Source organism: Pararge aegeria, chromosome 11 (assembly GCF_905163445.1).
Source record: "Pararge aegeria chromosome 11, ilParAegt1.1, whole genome shotgun sequence".
Classification (NCBI taxonomy): Eukaryota; Metazoa; Arthropoda; class Insecta; order Lepidoptera; family Nymphalidae; genus Pararge; species Pararge aegeria.
The window spans coordinates 9,835,129-9,855,840 of record NC_053190.1 but is presented as its reverse complement, the minus strand read 5'-3'; the positions used below and the strand labels follow the sequence as shown (position 1 = coordinate 9,855,840).

The 20,712-nt window shown below is 33.0% G+C and overlaps 3 protein-coding genes across 3 annotated transcripts; 1 reads left to right on the top strand and 2 right to left on the bottom strand.

Moving 5' to 3' along the window:
- Positions 1-138: 138 nt before the first annotated feature.
- Positions 139-6,612, bottom strand: LOC120627647. Its single transcript, XM_039895661.1, has 12 exons — positions 6,502-6,612; positions 6,258-6,454; positions 5,125-5,265; positions 4,506-4,658; positions 4,320-4,387; positions 4,112-4,226; positions 3,957-4,024; positions 3,734-3,863; positions 2,915-2,985; positions 2,012-2,322; positions 945-1,125; positions 139-316 (listed from the first exon to the last, which is right to left on the bottom strand). The coding sequence occupies exons 2-12, from the start codon at positions 6,321-6,323 to the stop codon at positions 166-168; spliced, it is 1,455 nt and encodes a 484-aa protein (XP_039751595.1). The 5' UTR covers positions 6,324-6,454; positions 6,502-6,612; the 3' UTR covers positions 139-165.
- Positions 6,613-8,081: 1,469 nt separating this feature from the next.
- LOC120627662 (L-2-hydroxyglutarate dehydrogenase, mitochondrial) lies at positions 8,082-11,010 on the top strand. Its single transcript, XM_039895680.1, has 5 exons — positions 8,082-8,202; positions 8,334-8,448; positions 8,750-9,622; positions 9,711-9,931; positions 10,734-11,010. The coding sequence occupies exons 2-5, from the start codon at positions 8,336-8,338 to the stop codon at positions 10,892-10,894; spliced, it is 1,368 nt and encodes a 455-aa protein (XP_039751614.1). The 5' UTR covers positions 8,082-8,202; positions 8,334-8,335; the 3' UTR covers positions 10,895-11,010.
- Positions 11,011-12,229: 1,219 nt separating this feature from the next.
- On the bottom strand, positions 12,230-13,631 carry LOC120627663 (post-GPI attachment to proteins factor 2). Its single transcript, XM_039895681.1, has 3 exons — positions 13,111-13,631; positions 12,525-12,743; positions 12,230-12,430 (listed from the first exon to the last, which is right to left on the bottom strand). Exons 1-3 carry the CDS (start codon positions 13,520-13,522, stop codon positions 12,303-12,305), a joined length of 759 nt encoding a protein of 252 aa, XP_039751615.1. The 5' UTR covers positions 13,523-13,631; the 3' UTR covers positions 12,230-12,302.
- Between the last annotated feature and the right edge of the window lie 7,081 nt (positions 13,632-20,712).

Here is a 20,712-nt window from a genome sequence, read left to right as displayed (position 1 = left end):
AATCACGAAGAGATACTCCAAGCTTAGTTCTGTTCATCGCCCGATGAGTGACTCGTTAGCCTTTGTATGAGGTCCATAGTTGGTTGACGTACTGTAGATAGTTAACAGATACAAATAATTTTCAGAAAAATAAATTGATACTCGTACTAAAAAACAGTTTATTTATTATTCACTGTCAATAGCTTGAACTACACTGTCCATATTGTTTCGTTTCTTCATTTCATGCATCGCAGTGCTAAATGCTCCAAAAACTAAATTCGCTTTTAACTTCTTCATAATTTTGCTATCGTGGAATGGATGAGTGTGGCAGTTCTTTCTGGAAAACATCTTAAAATGTTATAGGCATTCCGTAATATGCGACTTAAAAAACAAGTTAACGTGTCGGGACACGCGGTGTTTTGAGGAATTAATGTTGTTTACTCTGAACATATTCCCGCAGCAATGAATGTCCATAACCACAATATTTTGAATTTAAGCAATGTTAATAATTTAAATAATAATCGTATTTTCAGAAAAAAAACGTGTGTATACTTAAGTACACGCGTTAGAAGATATAATTCTTCGGCGTAACAATATAAAATCAATTAAAAAAAAAAAAATCTTTCGCCTTATTAGAATATGACGTTTGTAGAAAAAACGACAATAGAAAAAAGGTATTGTTTGAGTCAACTGTCAAACCTTTTTTAGATAAACTAAAATGTTGACTATAGCTAACTTCTTGGTGTCGGTTTTTTGTGGCGGTGTGCGCGCGCATCGTATTATTTACTCTCACCATTTTTTCCTAACGCGCCAAAAGAAGAAGACTTCAAAAAGTGATCGAGAAAAAAGATTATGAGATATGACATTACGACATATCCATATAGATGAGTAAAGTCTACCGATCCGCAATTGGCTAGCGTGATCAACTACGGCCCTGCTCATTCCGAGATGATTATTAATTTTACCTCTTGATTATTTTACCGTCCAGTGTATCAACAAACGCCTTACAATGCAATATGCGATAGTCTATACATCGCCATCGGCGTTTCACTCCAGAATTCGCACTATATTGCACACTGTACATGTAACGGTTGAGTATCATTTGCACTGATCCTCTATTCGACACAGTATATTGTTGCGGTATAACTGTAAAAAATTGCAGTCTTATATTTAATAGTTATTTATTTTCATTGGTTCACAGTTTCGAAAAATGAAAGGATGTAGTAAAAGGAAAAGGGTTCAAAAGGTGCTGTCAGCTGTTGAAGTGTGACAAATAACTGTTCAACTATTGCGTCGTTATGACATATTTATTTGTAAGGCCCTAAACGTCTCAAAACTACCATCCTTTTTGTTTAACCACGTCCAAATATATTTGTTACTATCTGTTTAACATAAAATCAAAAGGGCTTTTTGAAAGGCATTTACATGGATGCAAAATTTTGTTAAAAGCTGAGTTTTAGCCGTTTGCTCTAAAAAATATCCTTTACTAGCGGACCGGCCAGACGTAGTCCTGCCCGGTATACTACACGATTCATGAATTCCTTAACAACAAGGCTGCTCTTCTCATTGGAATCTGCGTTCCGAACCGGTGGTAGTCACTACAAACAGACTGACTTGACGGTTCAAAAGTGCTTATTAATTAGGCCTACTTGAAATAAATGAATTTTGAATTTTATAGTAGAGCAGCATTTTATAGTAGAGCAGGAACCCGTTTTTTTTTTCGAAATCGTTTAATGTGTTTAGGACGAGCTAGTTGACAAACACACATACAGAAGAATTATACATATATATTAGTATTTATCTCACAGTATAAACCTTCCCTAGACTTTCACAAATATTTCAAGATTTTAATTATCCAAATTGGTCCAGCTATTCTCATCTTTTAGTGAGACTAACGAACAGCAACTCATTTTTATACATATAGATATAAGATAACTAATTAAAAAATAAATAAATCTGAGGTAAATAGGCCATCTTCTAGGCCTGTCAGATATTACTATAAAAATATATAATATTAAGAAGATCCACATACCACTAGTGCTGAGATCCAAAGAGTACTCAAATGGTGCTTCACTATTGGCAGGCTTGTTGTTTTCATAATTCTGATCATTTTGAGAGACACTATTTCTCTTTGCAGTCGAGTTTTGTGGTTCGGGAAATTTTAAAAAGTCATCAAAGTTATTGGCATCGTATGTTTCTGTAACTGTTACAGAATTGGATGAATCGTAATGATTGTTACCATCTTTCTGTAAATCTGTGTCTAATGATTGCATATTTGTGACTAAAATATTGTCCATGTTATTTAGTTCAATATCACCTTCCGTTGTCCCATAGTCAAGTAGGCTAGTAAAAATGTGATAGATAAATCAATTGCTTGGTAAAAAAAATTAAAAAATATATGACAGAAGCAGTGGCAAAGTGATTTTGTGTGGCATAGTAGATTTCAGTGAGGTTTTAGTAGTCCTATCCACAGCAGCTTAAATCTGTTTTTTATGAAGGACCCTAGAATAATAAAGATTCAATGTTCTTAGGAAGGCAAGAACGTCTGTTTGCCATTTTGGAAATGAGTTTAAAAGGATTTTGATCATTGACACTGCGTAGATACACTTTAGCATCAGGCTTTTAAGCAACACCATCAGTTCCTTACAACTTCGGATAAGTAAATTATCCTCATAAGAGCTTTAATCCATTCTAATTCTAATTCTGCACAATATACTTACGACTCACCGCGTCTCATTACCCGATTACGCTTTTACTACTTTTTCTAGGATTCCAAAGGTTTCTTGTGTTATGTTTAATAGGCTTTAACCTCGTTTAAGAATTGGGCTATTAATAAATAAATGTAAAAAGGATTTTACAATTATGATTGGTATTTTAAGAGATTTGTGTTTTTAAATGTGGCAGAATACATGTACAAATAATTATATTGTTTTACCTGTTTTTTATTAACTGAATACCATTCCCTGTAGACAATTCTTCCATAGTATTTGTACTCTGCCCGTTTATCTGAAAAGAATAAAAATACACAAATTTAAATATGTCATTAAAATATATGTTATACACAAAAATGCTGTGAACCATATGCTATTTTAAATTCCAGCAAACTTTGTATGTTTTCAATTTTCAAATATTTTTCTGCACTGCCCAATCAATGGTTGTCTTTTTAAGACCCTCACACATCTTATTGACTTTACACAGACTAGCCAAAAATAAACACTGAACTGTGAGCTTTATTTGATAAGCATAAATGTGTAGCACAAGCATATAACATGACATAAAGTATTACTACTTATACAATATTCATGAACAATGCAGCTATGTCAGTTTTGAGTTGATTTAGCTTGAGTAGGCCTTAAAAGATTAAACAATTGGTTAAAAGGCAAGTTATTAATCAAATGAGAATCCTACTTCCTACTAATATTATAAATGTGCAAGTGTGGATGTTTGTTACTCAATCACGCAAAAACAGATGAACAGCTTTGGATGAAATTTAGCTACATGTAGGAAAAGGTCATAAGCTACCTTTAAATTACAAGTAGTTCCTGAGGGAAAATTTAAAATTGTTTACAAGCGGGCAGACCGCTTTGAAATGTGATATGCATGTCAGACATGTACTTTCTATACGAATTTTTGCAATAGTGTAAGATTAAAAATTGTTAACAAGCAAAGACTAGACTGAATTCTGAAGTTTCTAGTCAGACGAAGTTGTGGGAAGAGACAGTAGATTTACAAATTGCTATTTAATCTATCTTACCAAAATTGTTGCATGTGACATATTCTGATTATTATTATTAGCACTCTCCAATGATTTCATATCAATGTCTAAATTAATATCATTTGTCTTTATTTCAATGGGTGCATCACTAGTGCCAAGCAATATTTCCCTAAAAGCAGTTAAAAATATATGATTAATACATGTTTCTTTATATGGTTTTCAACTTTATAAATTTATTTGGAAAACTGTGTTATGACTGTACCTATTTTCCAAAATCTGAATCTTATTAACAGGTAATGCCTTGGTGTCATTTTTCATGTGTCTATTAATCTGAAATAGGTAATTTTATCCAATCTTAATTAATTTTATAAGTCAGGGCACTCCAAATAAACAACAAGAACATTAAAATATTCATACCAAATGTTTTTGTGGCCATTCATGGTTTTTATTAACATTCTGTGCTGTATGAGAATCTAAAATATCATTAATATTTGAGTCAACAGCAGAATTGCTCGATCTGTATTCTAGTTGCCTGATAAAACATAAAGGAGTAGTTATAAGAGTTATTATAAGTATTAAAGGTGAAACTATAATTCCATTTTTTTTAATCAACTACATATTTCACCTGTTAATTATGTTAATGTTTTTGCCTGTAGGTATTGCTTCTGGGGTATTATTATTCTGGCCATTTGTCTGGAAAATGATAATTGTTATACATTTCAATGATCACAAAGTCTTTATTTAGTATCTAAATGTTACACTAAATGTTTTACTAAAAATATGCTGAACATCTACATGTAAATTTCCTTACCAAACTTGTTTCCTTTAACAAATCATATGCAATACCCGGTAACTGAAATTCCTTAGCTGCCTTGATAAAAGCATTCAGTTTTTCCAGTTCTACATGGACTTCACCAGTGTATATGTATTCTAGAAGCTGGCATAAAACTTCATGTGTAATGCTCTGAAATCACAATAAAAGTTTTAAGGCTTTGTAATTTACAAAATCTGAATGACTGGTAACTACTAGTTTGGTATTATATATTAGTTATATAGACACCAGTTACTTGTAATATTCTAGACTCACAATAAAAATCAACTGATTATTTTCACTCTTTCTTTCTCTAGTATCTTGTGTACAGCCAATACAACAGCTAGTAGTTAAGACAATAGAAACAAATCTAAATTGCACGTTTAAAACCTAGGGCACCCCAGTACACCTCATTTTGCAATTTGTCTAAGACCTATTAATTGTTGGTCTTACAACAAACCTGTGATTTGACCAAGTGATTTAGCACTACATAAAATAATTGTGAGGTAAGAGCTACATGTGTAAAATTTGCAATAACCAATCCAGGTTACAAATCAAGTCATGTCATTAAAAATTAACAAGCTGTAATGCTAGTTGTTTAGCTATATTTATGACTCACCGATAAGAAAATAATGGGATGTGTACATGGCACTAAATTTATTACATTTTTGATGTATGGGCTTGCTAAAGAAATTAAATTCTTGTGAACTTTAACTAAGTGTCCTTCAGCGACTAAAGTCATATCAACTAATTCTTCTCTCTGTAAAATACACATTAAATATTACTGTAAGGACATAATAATATAATATCAGGATATCTCATAACATGTTAAAAACCTACTGTGATTGGTAGACAATAGTGCCCAATCTGATGAACACAAATTGTTGATTAAATTGCAAGTTTTAGAAACATTGTAAAAAGTGTTCTTTTGCAGTACTGTTAATATCCTCAATTTAACTTAGAGATTTGTGAGCAAAAGAAATAGCCCCAGTGTCAGAGTTAACTAGTTGATTAGAGTATAAATTTGGAGGAAATATTAATTGGAGAGATTGCTTGAAATTCCATCCACAAGGAGATCTTGTAAGTTATATGAAATTGGATATACAAATAAAAATTCCTCTATTCTGAGTCTATTTTGACGGCTGATTGGCACAGTGGGTAGCAGCCCTACTATCTGAGTAAATGCTGTGGGTTTGATTCCCACAACCATAAAATATTTTTGTGATGAACATTTCTTGGTGTTTATTTGTATATTATAAGAACTTTTGTATGTTATTCATAAGAATTATTATTCATCAGTCACCATCAGTAAAACATGGCTTTGTTGGGGCTAGATGGCAATGTGTGTATTGTTGTAGTATATTTATTTATTATTATTAATATTCTAAAATAATGTTTGAAAAATAATAATTTATTTACGTTATTAAGTGATGAGTAAGTTTATTATAGCATATGTTTATATTATATATGTATTTTAACATTTATAGGTATTATTTTATTAATGAGGGTTTCATTTTGTATCTTTACTTTGTGCACCCGTAAAAGATAACTTTAAGTGATAAGGCCGCCTTTGTTCCCTAACACTATGTACTTTTGTCTGTTTTTCAGTGTTTTATGGCAGTTAAGTTATTCAATCTATCTACATTGAAGCACTGAGGTTTTCGATATAGCAAATAAATAATCATGAATTTCACAGTCCTCTCGTACCTATTTACTTAGAAATTCACTAAGAGAAACTTTTAAAAAACGTACCTGTTGCAATTGGGCAAATCCATTACAAATATAATTTTTATAAGAGTCCCAACTCAAGCAATACATTGTTGTTGTGGTTGTCGTTGTATCACTAATATTTATTTTTGATTTCGATTTTAAACGTTAAGAGTCCTTGAACTTGAACCTTTAAATTCGTCGAATTTATTTCTACTTCGCAGTTTATATAAACTACTGTACTGTAATTCACAGTTTTGTTGGAATCAAAAACAAAACTGTGAATTACATTTTATGAAGTTATAAAAATTGTCTATATCACTTTCGATTTTTGAGATTTGTTTATTATTATTTTCAACTTCAACTTTTGTTTATTTTGAATTCTTAAACAAATTCACACAGACCAGATTAAAGATTTATAATTCATTGCACAGACCAGTAATGATTCACTTGAGTAAAATGTAAATGATAGTCAGTCAATTTGTAAAATAATGTTGTCAGTGTTGTTCAAGTATAGTAGACTCACTTGCGCAAAACTAATGGGAACACATTATCTTATATCTTGTAATAACATATAAAGCTGTTGAGTTTGTTTATTTACTTGTACGCAATGATCTCATGAACTAATAGTCCGATTTGAAAAATGTTTTCATCTTGGACTCATTTCCATCAAACATAGCAAAGAACAATCCCAACTTTTCAAACAAAATCAAACAAAAAAAAAAACAAAATCAAAATCGGTTCATCCGTTTCGGAATTACGATGTCATAAAAACAGACAGACACAGTTAGATTAGTACAATGGTTTTATTATTCATTGGTAGTCGTTCTTAAGATTTAGTGCTACCTACAATAATATTCTTGATTAGTACCGTTCTTACTATCGATAGCTTGAATTTTTGACTGAATTTTAAACTAACTATATTAATTAGAACTTTTTATATCTCGTATCTTACCTTGTATCATTAAAATTAATAAATGAACATAATAATTTAGTATATAATATACTTATTCATATATTTATTTTTAATCTTCAGAAAAAAACAATAAAAATATTGTTTCTTGTGTGTCTGAAATGACTATCAGTAAAGAATTCGAGGCTGTAGCTTCTAGATAAGAAAAATTATATTGAATTTGTCAGTATCCTGTTCAAACGTATGAATATTGTTAGGCTCTTATACTTTAAAAAAAAGGAGGTTCTGAATCGGAATCTTTTTGAACGAAGTTCCAGATATGACACTTATATTAACAATTTTTTTTTGTTATCAAATAATCCAGTACATGCGTCAAAATAAGACGAACTAACTATGGAGGGTAGAGGTAAGGAGAGTCATCTGTGTATATGAAAAAGTGTCGTCAAAATGTATTAAATTAGGATGGCGCCACATTTGCATCAGGGTAACTCTTAAAAGAAGCGCCAAATATAAATACCGTACTATTTACTTTTTACGAAATAAAATCACTCTAAACGCCCGTTTGGTTATAATAAATATGTAAGGTTATATTTACCACAATATTTTGTACAACGTAAGTTGTTGAAATTCTCAATAATTAACTACTTTAGTCGATAATGACATTAAATTTTTTAACTCGGCATACTTCAATTCATTTACGATTGTTACATTCATACCATACCCTGTGCATCCACCAGCGCCATTGTGGAGGATTTTTGAACTGTTATTTAGCGCAACAACTGGACACTTTTTCAACTTTTCTCCCATATAAGATGACTCTCCTTACCTCTACCCTCCATAGAACAAACATTGAATTCCCTTTGCTTCAGCTCGACTTTGACCCAAAGAATCTTTGCCTCTCTTGACGTTTACATATTACTTGTTGAATGTTGACATTTGGTTGACATTCGGCCGTTTCAGCGTAATCGGTAACGACTGATAGTGACGAGTGTTTGTGTTGTTCGCTTGGTTCGCTTCCCTGTTGTGTTCGTGTTTATTCTATTACTTTTTTATTCTTGTGCGTTATGTGGTAGTTAGGTAAAAGATTTCTTTGTAACAGATGAAGTGAAGCAATAATTAATTATTTGTCAATACGTGACGGAATCGAGAAAAGAACAGGTCTTGAAATAGCAATCTCTTTAAACCTATTATATCTGTTTAAGTTTTAGCAATGATTGCTTCAAAATTGCCAGGATTCGCTGGGGCTTTAAAATCCCAATGGTCTACTCCAGTACTAACTGGTCGGCATCAGAGGATTGTACCAGTTCGTTATAATTTTCACAGGTACTTATTTACTTCGCCCTAGTTTTTATTTATACAATCGTGAAATTTTAAACTTCCTGCATATATAAACCCTCTTGTCTTGGGGTTTATTTTTAGTCGTGAGATTAATAAGAAGTTGGAAAAGAAGGATCATTAAACAGTAAATCTATTAGCATATTAGGAAAAGCTTTCCGTATCTAAACTATACTAAATCCAATCTGATATAAAGATCGTTAAACAATCTAGAGAAATTTTACTCCTACGTCATATTATACACACAGTGTTTTTATGAGGTTAATACCTAAAAATCTTTTTGATCCAGGTATAGTCAAGAAACGAAGCCCTATTATGATATTGCTGTGATTGGGGGTGGTATTGTTGGCTCAGCGTCAGCTAGAGAACTTTTACTTAGGCACCCTTGTCTTAAAATTGCCCTAGTAGAAAAAGAAAACCGTTTTGCATTCCATCAAAGTGGCAATAATAGTGGTGTAATCCATGCAGGAATCTACTATAAACCTGGCTCATTGAAAGCAAAGCTATGTGTTGAGGGTTTAAATCTATCATATAAATATTTGGATGAGAAAGGTATAAAATATTCCAAGTGTGGTAAATTGATTGTTGCTACAGATAGATCGGAAGTTTCACGACTTCTAGAATTATATGAACGTGGGTTGAAAAATGGTGTCAAAGATATTAAAATGTTAGATGCAAAAGAAATAAAGGAAATGGAACCCCACTGTAATGGTTTGCAAGCATTGTGGTCTCCACACACTGGCATTGTTGATTGGGGAGAAGTGACAAACTCCTATGTAAGTGACTTTGAAAAATGTGGTGGGAAGACATATCTTAACTTTGAAGTCAACAGGTTTACGGAAGGTGAAAATTCAGAGTATCCTGTTACCATAACAGACAGTAGGGCTCATACAATAAAGGCTAAATATGTACTAACATGCTGTGGATTGCACTCAGATACTGTTGCTGTTTTAACTGGGTGTCCTGAGGAGCCTAAAATTATACCTTTTAGGGGTGAATACTTATATTTGGTTCCAGAAAAAAGTCATCTCACCAAAGCTAACATATATCCAGTTCCAGATCCAAGATTTCCATTTTTAGGTGTCCATGTAACACCACGAATAGATGGACGTGTTATTTTAGGTCCTAATGCAATATTAGCATTTTGTAAAGAAGGTTACAGGTATTTTTTTTGTAAATAATGGATGATTTGATTGGATTTGACAGTATACATGCTGTTTTTTTTTTTAAATTGCCATGCTTTTTTATAGATGGGGCGATGTTAACATGAAGGAGCTTACAGATATTTTAACATTTTCCGGATTCCGAAAAATGGCAACCAAATATGCTGGCTTTGGATTAAAGGAAATGACTAGATCAGTTGTAATGCCATTACAAGTAATGCAAATACAGAAATATATTCAGGAAATTACAACCAGAGATGTTGAAAAGGGACCTGCAGGAGTAAGGGCACAGGCCATGGGGAAAGATGGTGAGTGGGGATTTAAAATATCAATTTTTTATTAGTTGATCTCTTGTTAAACTTATACCACAAAGAACACCCATTGAAAGTAATTTGAAGTGGGTGATACAAAGTACAAATTTGATTTTTGACTCTTCTTCTTTTGGGTTTTGCCTTATTTTTTCTTTTCTTAACCATTCCAGTAATCTGTTTTAAGAGAAATAAAGAAAAATAAAATTAGTGTAATTATTTAAGAGTTTATGCAAGATTTTTATAAGTTTAAAAATTTTGTTTATTTCTTTTTGATAAAAATGGTTTTTACCTTTGTTAAGTGTTATGTTAACACTCAGTGTGAATATTCAAATTCAAATCTTAAATATTATAAAAAATTGATCTGTTTTTTTTTAAATGTCTGGAACTAAATTGCAAAGTTAGAAAGACTAACTATATTTAGGAGGTTTATAGGTTGCATATCATTATTGTAAAATAGAACAAAAATTAAATTGAAGTGCAAAGCTATTCATTTTTAACGGATAATAGAGACAACTGTGCTTTACAATCTCTAAACTAAACTAAAATTAGGAGATTTTTACAACACTGTTGGCATGAATGTATAATCAGCTACAGAAATTCCTATTACAATTCAATTATATTATGAGAACTATTAATAACTAATATTCATTAAGGAAGGATAAGGCTCAGTTGGCTGTTGGCTTTTCTATTTTAATGTTGCATCATAAAAAGCAATAATTATAATTACATATACATAAGTACATATAAATAAATACAATGATACATATAATTATCATACATTTATATTTTTCCTGTTTAGGTACCTTAATAGAAGACTTTGTGTTTGATTCTAAACCAGGATCAGGTGCCATAGGCAGTAGAGTATTACACTGCAGAAATGCACCATCCCCAGGGGCAACATCATCATTGGCCATTGCCAAAATGATAGCAGACAAGATAAAAGATGAGTTCAAGCTCTAATAGTTTTTATTGTGGTTTGTTACCGTTATTGCTAATTGACAATTTACTGTTTTATCTAAGAATAGCTCATCTATTTTAATAATGTGATCTTTTATATTTTTACATGATATCTAAAGTTAGTTAACAAACAAAATTCTAGATTTTTTTTTTATGTTTGACTGTTGTTCTATAATATTTTTGGGTAATTCATTTTTCAGATGTAAATTTTATATAAAATATTGTTTTTCTTAATAGATAGTTCTATTTTTATGTTTTATTAAAAATTGTAATATAGTTCAAGCACTGTGATAATTGTTTGTTTTTACATAATCAAAGATATAATATGTTGATTGTGATATGCATTATTTGCATTTCAATGTCATTGATGATTTCATTTATGTGTAGCATATTTGTGCTATAATTAATTGCATAGTTGTATTGTGTTGTTCAATATAATGGAATGTAATACATACAAAATGTAAATTTATTTAATAATAATCTAAATGAAATTTAGATGAATAAATAGTAATGTAAGCATACACACAAATTAGGATATTAAACTTGTAACTCAATTTTTGTATACTTTATATATTGTAGTATAAAAATGCAAAGAATAAAATATTTTTACTGAATAATAGAGTTAAATATTATGTTAGTTAAAAACAAGCATCAAGCAGTCTTTGTAATTGAGCTTTTTTCTACATTCTAGTTCTTATCTTTGTTATTTATGGAAAACTATATTTTACAAAGCTGTTACATATTTTATTACACAAATGTCCATATGTACTTCGTAAACTACGATCAACAAATTATACATTTTATGAAGTCATAATTTGCTTTGACACATACTTAAGTGAATGATACTGCATTAGAAAGATTCTAATTAGTTCAAATTTAAAAATGTGAGGAAATATTGGCTGTAAGCTTCAATTATGGATTTATTGAATATACTGTTAAACAGATGATTACCTATACATATAATTTACTTGAATGTTATTTAAATAATTGTCATTTATTATTGTTTCTGTAAATCTTATATGAACCAGGCAAACATGACCAGGCTGATAATTAGTAATTATTTGCAGGATTTGCATGTACGCCTTAAAACACACAGCCATTAACTTCACATAGATTTGTTTTCTAGTTTTTGGTACCACTCATGAACAGAATTAGCACCAATTCTGTTACACAAAAATCTCAGTAGATTGGCTGGTCTAAATTTGTGCCATCTCTTGCACTATGCTATTGTGAAAAAGAACAGCACTTTTTAAACCAAGATTTTTGTACAGTAGAATTGGCACCATTTTTGTAATAATTGACAATCTTTATGGTTTAAAATAATGAAAAATCATGTTATATTTGAAAGTCTTTGATTTATATCATGTGTCTTAAGCTCATCTTGTATGTAAAAGATATTTACAATTCTCAGTCATTCAATTGTAAATCCATTTCTTGTTAAATAAATGAATTGCATTTTGAAGTCATACACTGTAGTCATATGAAATATTATGTTGCTAACAACCACAACATATTCAGAGAATCCAAACATTGAATAAACTGTAAAAAAGAAATGAAAATTCAAAAAACTGATCCAGGTTTTTTAAAAACAATATTATCACATTTAATTTTGAAAATAATTAAATAAACTCACCATAGGGTTCACACAAACGGTTGTGCCTCAAGAAAAAATAAGCGGCAAATGTAAATGAACCCACATTTACAAAAAAGGACCTCCATTTTAACTTTACTGAATATATTTCTAAATGTGTCAGTGTGGTTCTTCGTCTGTACTTTGTAAGCATCATGCAGGCGAAGAACATGTAAAATATAGAACTCCCAATAAAGGTTTTAAAGCATGCTTCATGTAATGCTGAAAATTAAACAATGTGTTTATATCATCATCATTGGTATTATTATTATCAACCCATTACCGGCCCACTACAGGGTCAGTCCCAGAATGAGATTGGTTTAGGCCATAGTCACCCATGCTGACCAAGTGCAGATTGGTAGACTTCATACACCTTTCAGAACAATATGGGGAAACTCTCACAATGTTTTCCTTCACAGCAAGTGATATTAAACTGATTCAATTAAAATTGTTTGTAGGCTCTCTGAAAAGTTAGGTGTGTGTCGGGGATCAAACTCAGTCCACCCAAAAGGATGCTGAAGCCCTTCCCACTGGGTTAACACTGCTATATTCATTGATATCTTATTGCTTAATTAATATATGAACTTACGATAATTTTTTGATGAGGTCCAATGTGTTAGTCCTATTAATGATAAATTTTCTAGAATGTTTAAAAATACTGCTAATTTCACTATAAAGGCACAATTTTGGCTTATTACACTGCTATAATATTTCCATCTTAAAAAAACAATCAAGAACCTAAATGGAGCATGGCTGTAAATGGCTACTCTCCATATACTGCGCTGTGGTTCATAGTTGCCTATGGAAGCTGATATTGATGGGAAGACATTCGGAACTTTGCAATGCGTATTGTTCGCATTTTCAAAATCTTTATATAATGTTATTATAACACAAGTTATGAATGCAAACAACGGCAGTGAAACTGTAAATAGCCCCAACTTTCTGATTGATACTCTGACAAAATACTTCCTCTCAGATCCATTGTGGAGAGGTAGATACATTTACTTAACTATTTTTACTCAAAATATGGCTATTTCATTGATTTTTCTATTCGAATCACTGAATTATTGAACAAATATTCTTTGGCAACAGTTTCAAATTTGAATGTCATTGTCACGGTGACAATTAGGTATAGAAGAAGAATATGGGAGGGCGGGAAACTTCGTACATGGCGGACGAGGTTTTTTCAAATTTTTCTTTGATTTTACTGTAAACTCGTCTTGAAAAGGATTTGGTGTTGTTTATATTGAACTGTAACTTGGCCTGTCAATTTGTGCACACGTGTTAGTGAGATTCCGGTGTAATTTCGGTGTTTTATGTGAATTTACACAGCAGCAGAAATAGTTGTTATTGGTGATATTCGTATAAATCTAACCGTATTTGGTGTTGGTTAAATATTTATTATGTGTCTGTAGTTATAGTGTTTCCAGTAAAATGGATCTAGATACACCTCCTGAGCCGCCCGACCCGGGGGCATCAGCCTCGTCTCGCAAACGACAAGGAGAGGATACCAACGTATATGCGGCCAAAAAAACTATAACTGATCCTACTCAGGTAAACCCATCCGTTCAAAGCCTTTACATACATCCTTCCTTCACCGAAGGCGCCAAGTCATACTCTGACGATGATAATGGGCCTTTTATCGTCCAAGTCTCACGGGAAGTGGAGGACCCATCCTCTGGAGCGTCATTACGGGCTATAAATTTCGGTCAATTCTTGCACAAACACAAAATTGGTTCAATTATCCACGACGGCGTCAAAAATATAGGCCGCAACAAAATTACTGTAGAGTTTACTTCTGCCCAAGCTGCCAACAACTTTCTGGTTAGTCCAGTTTTGAAGTTATGCAAATATAGAGCTATAATTCCCACATACAACATAACCAGAATGGGGCTGGTGAAAGGAGTTCCCGTGGACTGGTCGATGGACGAGCTTGTTGATTCGCTAGAGCTCCCGCCTGGCTGTGGTGAGGTTCTGAAATCAAGGCGACTGAACAGAAAATCTGTCACAGAGGGTGTCATCACTTGGGTGCCTACCCAATCTGTTGTCCTAACCTTCAGGGGGCAAATGCTTCCTGTTAAGGTATATTCATACCACACCTCACTGCCAGTTGAAACATATAAACTTCCAACAATACAGTGCCAGAACTGCTGCCGTTTTGGCCACATTAAAACAATCTGCAGATCTAAGCCCAGATGCTACAGATGTGCTCAGCCCCATACAGGTGACTCATGTTTGGTCATCAAGGAATTATCTACATGTTTACACTGCTCTGGTAGTCATTTTGCTACTGATAAAGACTGCCCAGAATTCTCCAGGCAGCAATCTATTAAAATGGTCATGTCTCAGAATAATAAATCTTACATTGAAGCATCATCTCAGTTTCCTCCTGTCCGCAGGTCCTATGCTGAGATAACAAAAGAAATGTTTACTCCTACTAATGTAACTTCCTCCAAAACCTCCTACCGGCAAACAGTTTTCCGCTCTCCTCGTCCCCGAGCTCCTCTAGCAAAGGGCTACGATAAAAAAGCTGTTCAGACTATTGTCGGTGATTACTCCTCATCCCTTCCTAATGGATGCGCTCTCAACAACAATGTTGAGAACCCTCCCTCCCAAGGTAAAATGCTTGAGTTTATCTCCGAATTTCTACTTAGTATTGTCGCTCCATGTAGTGAAATTCCCTTACCGCCCAACGTTGCCAAAAACTTAAGCCAACTTTTTAAACTACTCCAAAATGGGCCCAATAACCCTGCTACAGTGGAACTGTAAAAGTTTACGTCCCAAGAAACATGAGTTAACCTTCATAATCCCACCATTCTTCCTCCCAAAGTCCCCCGTCCTTTGAGTGTTAAATGTTTTTTAATGTTTGTTTTCAGTCCTTATTGTAGATTTTTATGTAAATATATAGTAAGTAATAAAATTAAAGTATAATGTACAAAAAATATCCGTGTTAGATATATATGCATGTGTTGTCTGTGCTGCCTTAGGTTAAAGAGCTAACTAGCTAATAACAACTATTTCTTGGTACAAATTCAAAATTAACTTTTCATTAGTTTCACCGATCAATCTCCTTCGTGCCTTCTTCATCTACAAGACATTGGCGAAATACCTTGTGCCCAGTTGGCACAGACAAAAGCCATAAACAAGAATTGAATTGAATTGAAGAAGAATATGTCAATATCAGCTGTTGTATCAGTTCTTTTTAAATAAAAAAGTTGAATTGAATCATTGGCTATTGTTTTTACTTAAAATGGTTTGGTCTCGCATTATTTACATTTACATTTTATACCTATTTAATACTGTAATCTAGTGTTGCCCAAATTCAGTCTTGGTCTTGCAGTCTTGGTCTTGTTCTTGCGTTTTTGCAAGACCAAGACCAAGAACAAGACCGCGTATTTTTAGCAAGACCAAGACCAAGACTGACCGTGCAAGACTTGAGCAAGAACAAGACATAGCCTGCAAGACTCTTGCGTCTTGCAGCTAGGACTTAGCGCTATTTCACGGAGTAGTTAGGTGTAACAGTTCGGTGTATAGGTAGGTAGGTACGCTTAGGAATTCTATGAGACGCAAAAAACTATATCAAAGAATATGAAAAACTGGACCTATGCGCATTACGACTAATACCATAAACATAGCGAATAAAAAAATATCTATTAAAATCAAACTGAGTGCATGCATAGTTATGTTTTAACCATCGGCACTTTGATAATGCGGCATCAAAGGTTTTGTACTTACTTCTCAAAGAAATTTGCCGCTTTTCGGAAGTACATGGTTATGATACACGCGCCGGCGGCTTCTTTTGAAATCTAAAACAATCGTTGCCGCCGCGCCGAAATCATAACATTTGACACTATTCATGCAAAATAATTTCGAATTTTAAGAGTACCTACAGGTGTTCCAAAGAATAAATAAGTTTCAGAGTGCTTAGAATGAAAATGAATACATTATACTGATCACGCAAGTAGTATTATGATTAGGATAAAATGGTGAGGATAGGTAGTAGATGTCATAATAATTCATTCTAGTAAGTAATTATAATATTGATTACTTATATGGTTTTAAACTAATTACTTAGGTACTATTATTGTACATTTAGTCATTATATTTCTTAAGTTTTTACAAGAAAAAATAGCAAAAAAGTGTTCGAATATCTCTGAGAGAGATGATGAGAGTAAGTATTTACTAGCTGTGCCCGCGACTTCGTCCACGAGGAATAGTAACTTTGGAGGTATAGTGACGTTCAGGATTTATTTATTTATTTTAAAACTTCTGTCATCAAACATACAAACGAACTCTTCAGCTTTATAATATTAGTATAGATGCACGCCAAAACATTCACTTATATGTAAAGAATAGTGATTGGCACTAATTCTTTACATATATTTTATTCACGGGTCGCGTCTGTACAAGTAGGTAATATTTAGTGTGTGTTTGTACGCCGCACGCGGCATCGTTCGATTTGCGGCGGCATCCTTTTCATAGAGCCGGCACGTGGCGAGGCGGCGCGGTAAAAAGCAAGGAAACGTACTATAAATGAAGGAATTATTTTAATTCCAGTCATTTCCAATTGAGCTGTGCTTCGATTCTAACTTAATAATTGTTTTTACTAATTCTCGTTGTTTTCTAAAAACGTATCACGTGTACAATTTAATATGAGTGACGAAGATTCAAATTATTCTAGTCCGAGTAACGAGAGTTTGAGTCACAGATCTAAAAGACCCAAAAGCAAATTTGAGGAGTTTTTCGAAATAATTCATGCATCCCAAACTGCCTTGTGTAAATTGTGCCAACATAAAAAGATTGAAATAAAAATGAAAAACAGAAACACTTCAGGCTTAAGGAAACATCTAATGTCTTTCCACAAAAAGGAATCAGAAATATTTCTTCCTGTTAAACCAAAATTAAGTGGAGATATCACAAGCTTTTTAGTAACCGCTGGAAGAAGTGGACAGGTAAGAATATTTTTTTAACAGTTAAAAGAATTTTAACTCCGCGTAGCTATTCATGCGATACTTTCAAAAACGCCATTAACTTACGTAAGTATTTTTGAGTTAGTGGTGTTTTCATCTAGGGGTGCGACATATTAAGTATGTAATTATCGTCTTAAATATTTTTTATAAACACCCATATTTTCATTTAATCGGCCAGTAACAACTAAGTACTTTATTTTGGTAAATTACAGTACAGTGCAACCTTAATATAACAAATATCAATTTAACGATTTTCTCGATTTAACAACAACAAACCTCCTCCTCTTATACGCTCAAACCTAGTATGTTTTAAATAATAACACAAGATTTATTGTTTTGTTTCAGTCGGAAAACAGCAGTGACAACATCACGACAGCTACAGTTGATTTGGTGGTGAAAAAATATCTTCCCTTCTCATTTTTCGATGACGAAGCTACACAAGTATATTTTCGACGTATTTGCCCTAATATGGTGTTTCCTAAAAGGTCTACACTTAGAAGGAAAGTCAAAGAGCGATTTGAAGAGCTCCAATTGAATCTCAAGGAACGACTTCAACCATTATCATCTAAAATGTCGTTTACCATTGATGGGTGGACGTCAATTGCTGGTAGGAGTTACTACGGGGTTACTATTCATTATATAGACAACGAATGGAAGTATCGATCTGTAGTTCTTGATTTTATACCATCACGCGGTCGACATACTGGGGAAGATATTGCAACGATTTTCCATGAATGTTTATTGGAATATGGCATAATTGATAAAATACAAGGTATCACGGTCGACAACGCAACTGCAAATACCAAATTTATGTATGAACTGGGCAAACAGCTGCCGCCACACTTTGATTCAGACAATCAACATTTCCGGTGCTTTGCTCACATTTTAAACCTTGGTGTACAAGATTTATTAAAGACCTTAGCATTACACTGTGAGTCTGACACTAACGCGCAAGATCAGCAGTACGAAGACTATGCAGACGAAACTGAGGATGAGGAAGATGAAGAATCTGCACCAAATATTGCTGACTCGCGTACATCTGTAACAAAGTTACGCAGTATTTTCAGTAAAATAAAAAGAAGTGAGATAGTGAAGAAGAAGTTTCAGTCTGCTTGTGAAGCAGCTGGCGTGCCATCAAATCTAAATGCCATTCTTGACTGTCCAACGAGATGGAATTCCACACATGATATGATTGGATTTGGTTTAAAAGTGAGAGCGGGCATTGACATATTGTGCAGTTCTGTCACCGAATTGAATGATTTTCAAATCACAGCTAATGAATGGCAGGTACTCGAAAAATTACATAAATTTCTAATAAACTTTAAACTTTTAAGTACAAAACTTGGTGGAGACAAATATGTTACGTTACCGCTAGTCATTGTATCATTTAATCTCTTGCTAGATAAAATTGAATCCATGGTAAAACAGTTAGATGAGAAACCTAATCGATCTGAAGTGGATGAAAGGCTCATTCTAGCTTTCCAAGCAGCTCGAGACAAAATGCTTAAACATTACAAGAAGAGCAACTGGATTTATTGTACTTCTTTAATTTTAGACCCAAGGCATAAGGCTCAGACTTTTGACCTGACAATGTGGGGGAAGCAACTTAAAACAGAAAGTCTGCGCAAGTTCAATGAACTTTATGAAGAATATAAAAGTCTACACTCACTGAACAAATCTCTGGAATTACCAGAAAAAGACAATAAAGTATGTGATGAAGATGAAGACGTAATAGACTTTGATAAACTCTATGAATGTCCCTCGACGTCATCTGGATCTTGTCTTCAAGGCTTAGTGATAGACGAGTTGGAGGAGTACCTGAGAAAACCAAGAACTGCCAGCTCGGAAGACATTTTAGATTGGTGGAGGACGCATGAGACAGAGTATACGATTTTATCGAAAATGGCCCGTGATTTTCTCTCAATACCTGCTGAGAGGTTATTTTCTAAAGCATCATTAGTAATTAGAAAACATAGAAATAGGTTAAGTGATGAGTCAGCCAGATGGTTACTTTGTATTAATTCTTGGTCAAAAGAATTGATATAAAGTATCATAACCTAATGATAAAGCTGTTGATTTGTGTTGTATTTTATTTTTTATTCAAATAAATGATAAATCGTAAAACTCTTTTATTAAATTTCTTATAAGTTGAGGGTTCAATCTCTTTCTAGACAGAAAAGTATTGTTCTTTAAAATACAGTCAAGTTATTGTAATTAATTTGTTTTTTTACATGTTTTAGCAAATGTAAGCTTATAAATCATAAATGTTTATTAAGAAACAGTTACTTCCATGGAAAACGACATATAGGTCAGTTGATTTTTCGAATTTCTTATCAAATCTTCAGTTATTTATTAATCTGCTTGATCTTTACTATGGCTATGTTAATTCAAGCTCACAATGTTCCAATTCTAATACGTTTTTCTAAGATTTAAAGTAAACTTTAATAAATAGTAATAGACTAATAGGTAATTGCAAGACTTGCAAGACTCTTGCTGCAAGACCAAGACCAAGACCAAGACTGGGAGCGCAAGACCAAAACCAAGACCAAGACCAGGTGTATTGGCGCAAGACCAAGACCAAGACTGGCTAAGTCTCGTCTTGTTCTTGCATTTGGGCAACACTACTGTAATCTCTAACTACACTTAGCTTCTTTATAGCTCAATGGTAGTTACAGGTAACTATAGTCCAATAGGCAACCAAAAAGAAAATTTAAAAAAAAAATGTATTTATATGGACTACTAGCTGTTGCCCGCGACTTCGTCTGCGTTTGATTTTGTTTCTAAAGTATTCTGTATCGCTAAGCCTTAAATGAGGGGTTTGCTGCTGTCCGCTGATGAGTTCTGTCCTCTATTTCCAACCACATTCATCAGATCTACACAAAGTTTGAGCAAAATTAAACACATAATATTATAACCTATATAGTACAAAAATAATTATTTTTAATTCGGTTATAATTTGTCGGAGTAATGAGGAGGAGGATGTTAAAATCGTCAAACACTTTCATCTCCTCTCCCAAAGGAACCGAGCTTAATGTCGGGATAAAAAGTATCCTATATTACTTCTTACACTTCCAAGAATATTTGTACAAAGTTTCGTGAGGATCGGTGAAGAAGTTTTTGCGTGAAAGCGTAACAAACCAACTTACATTGGCATTTATAATATTTGTAGGGATAGGGATTCGTAACATGAAACGATTAATATTTTTTTGAAATTATCGTAT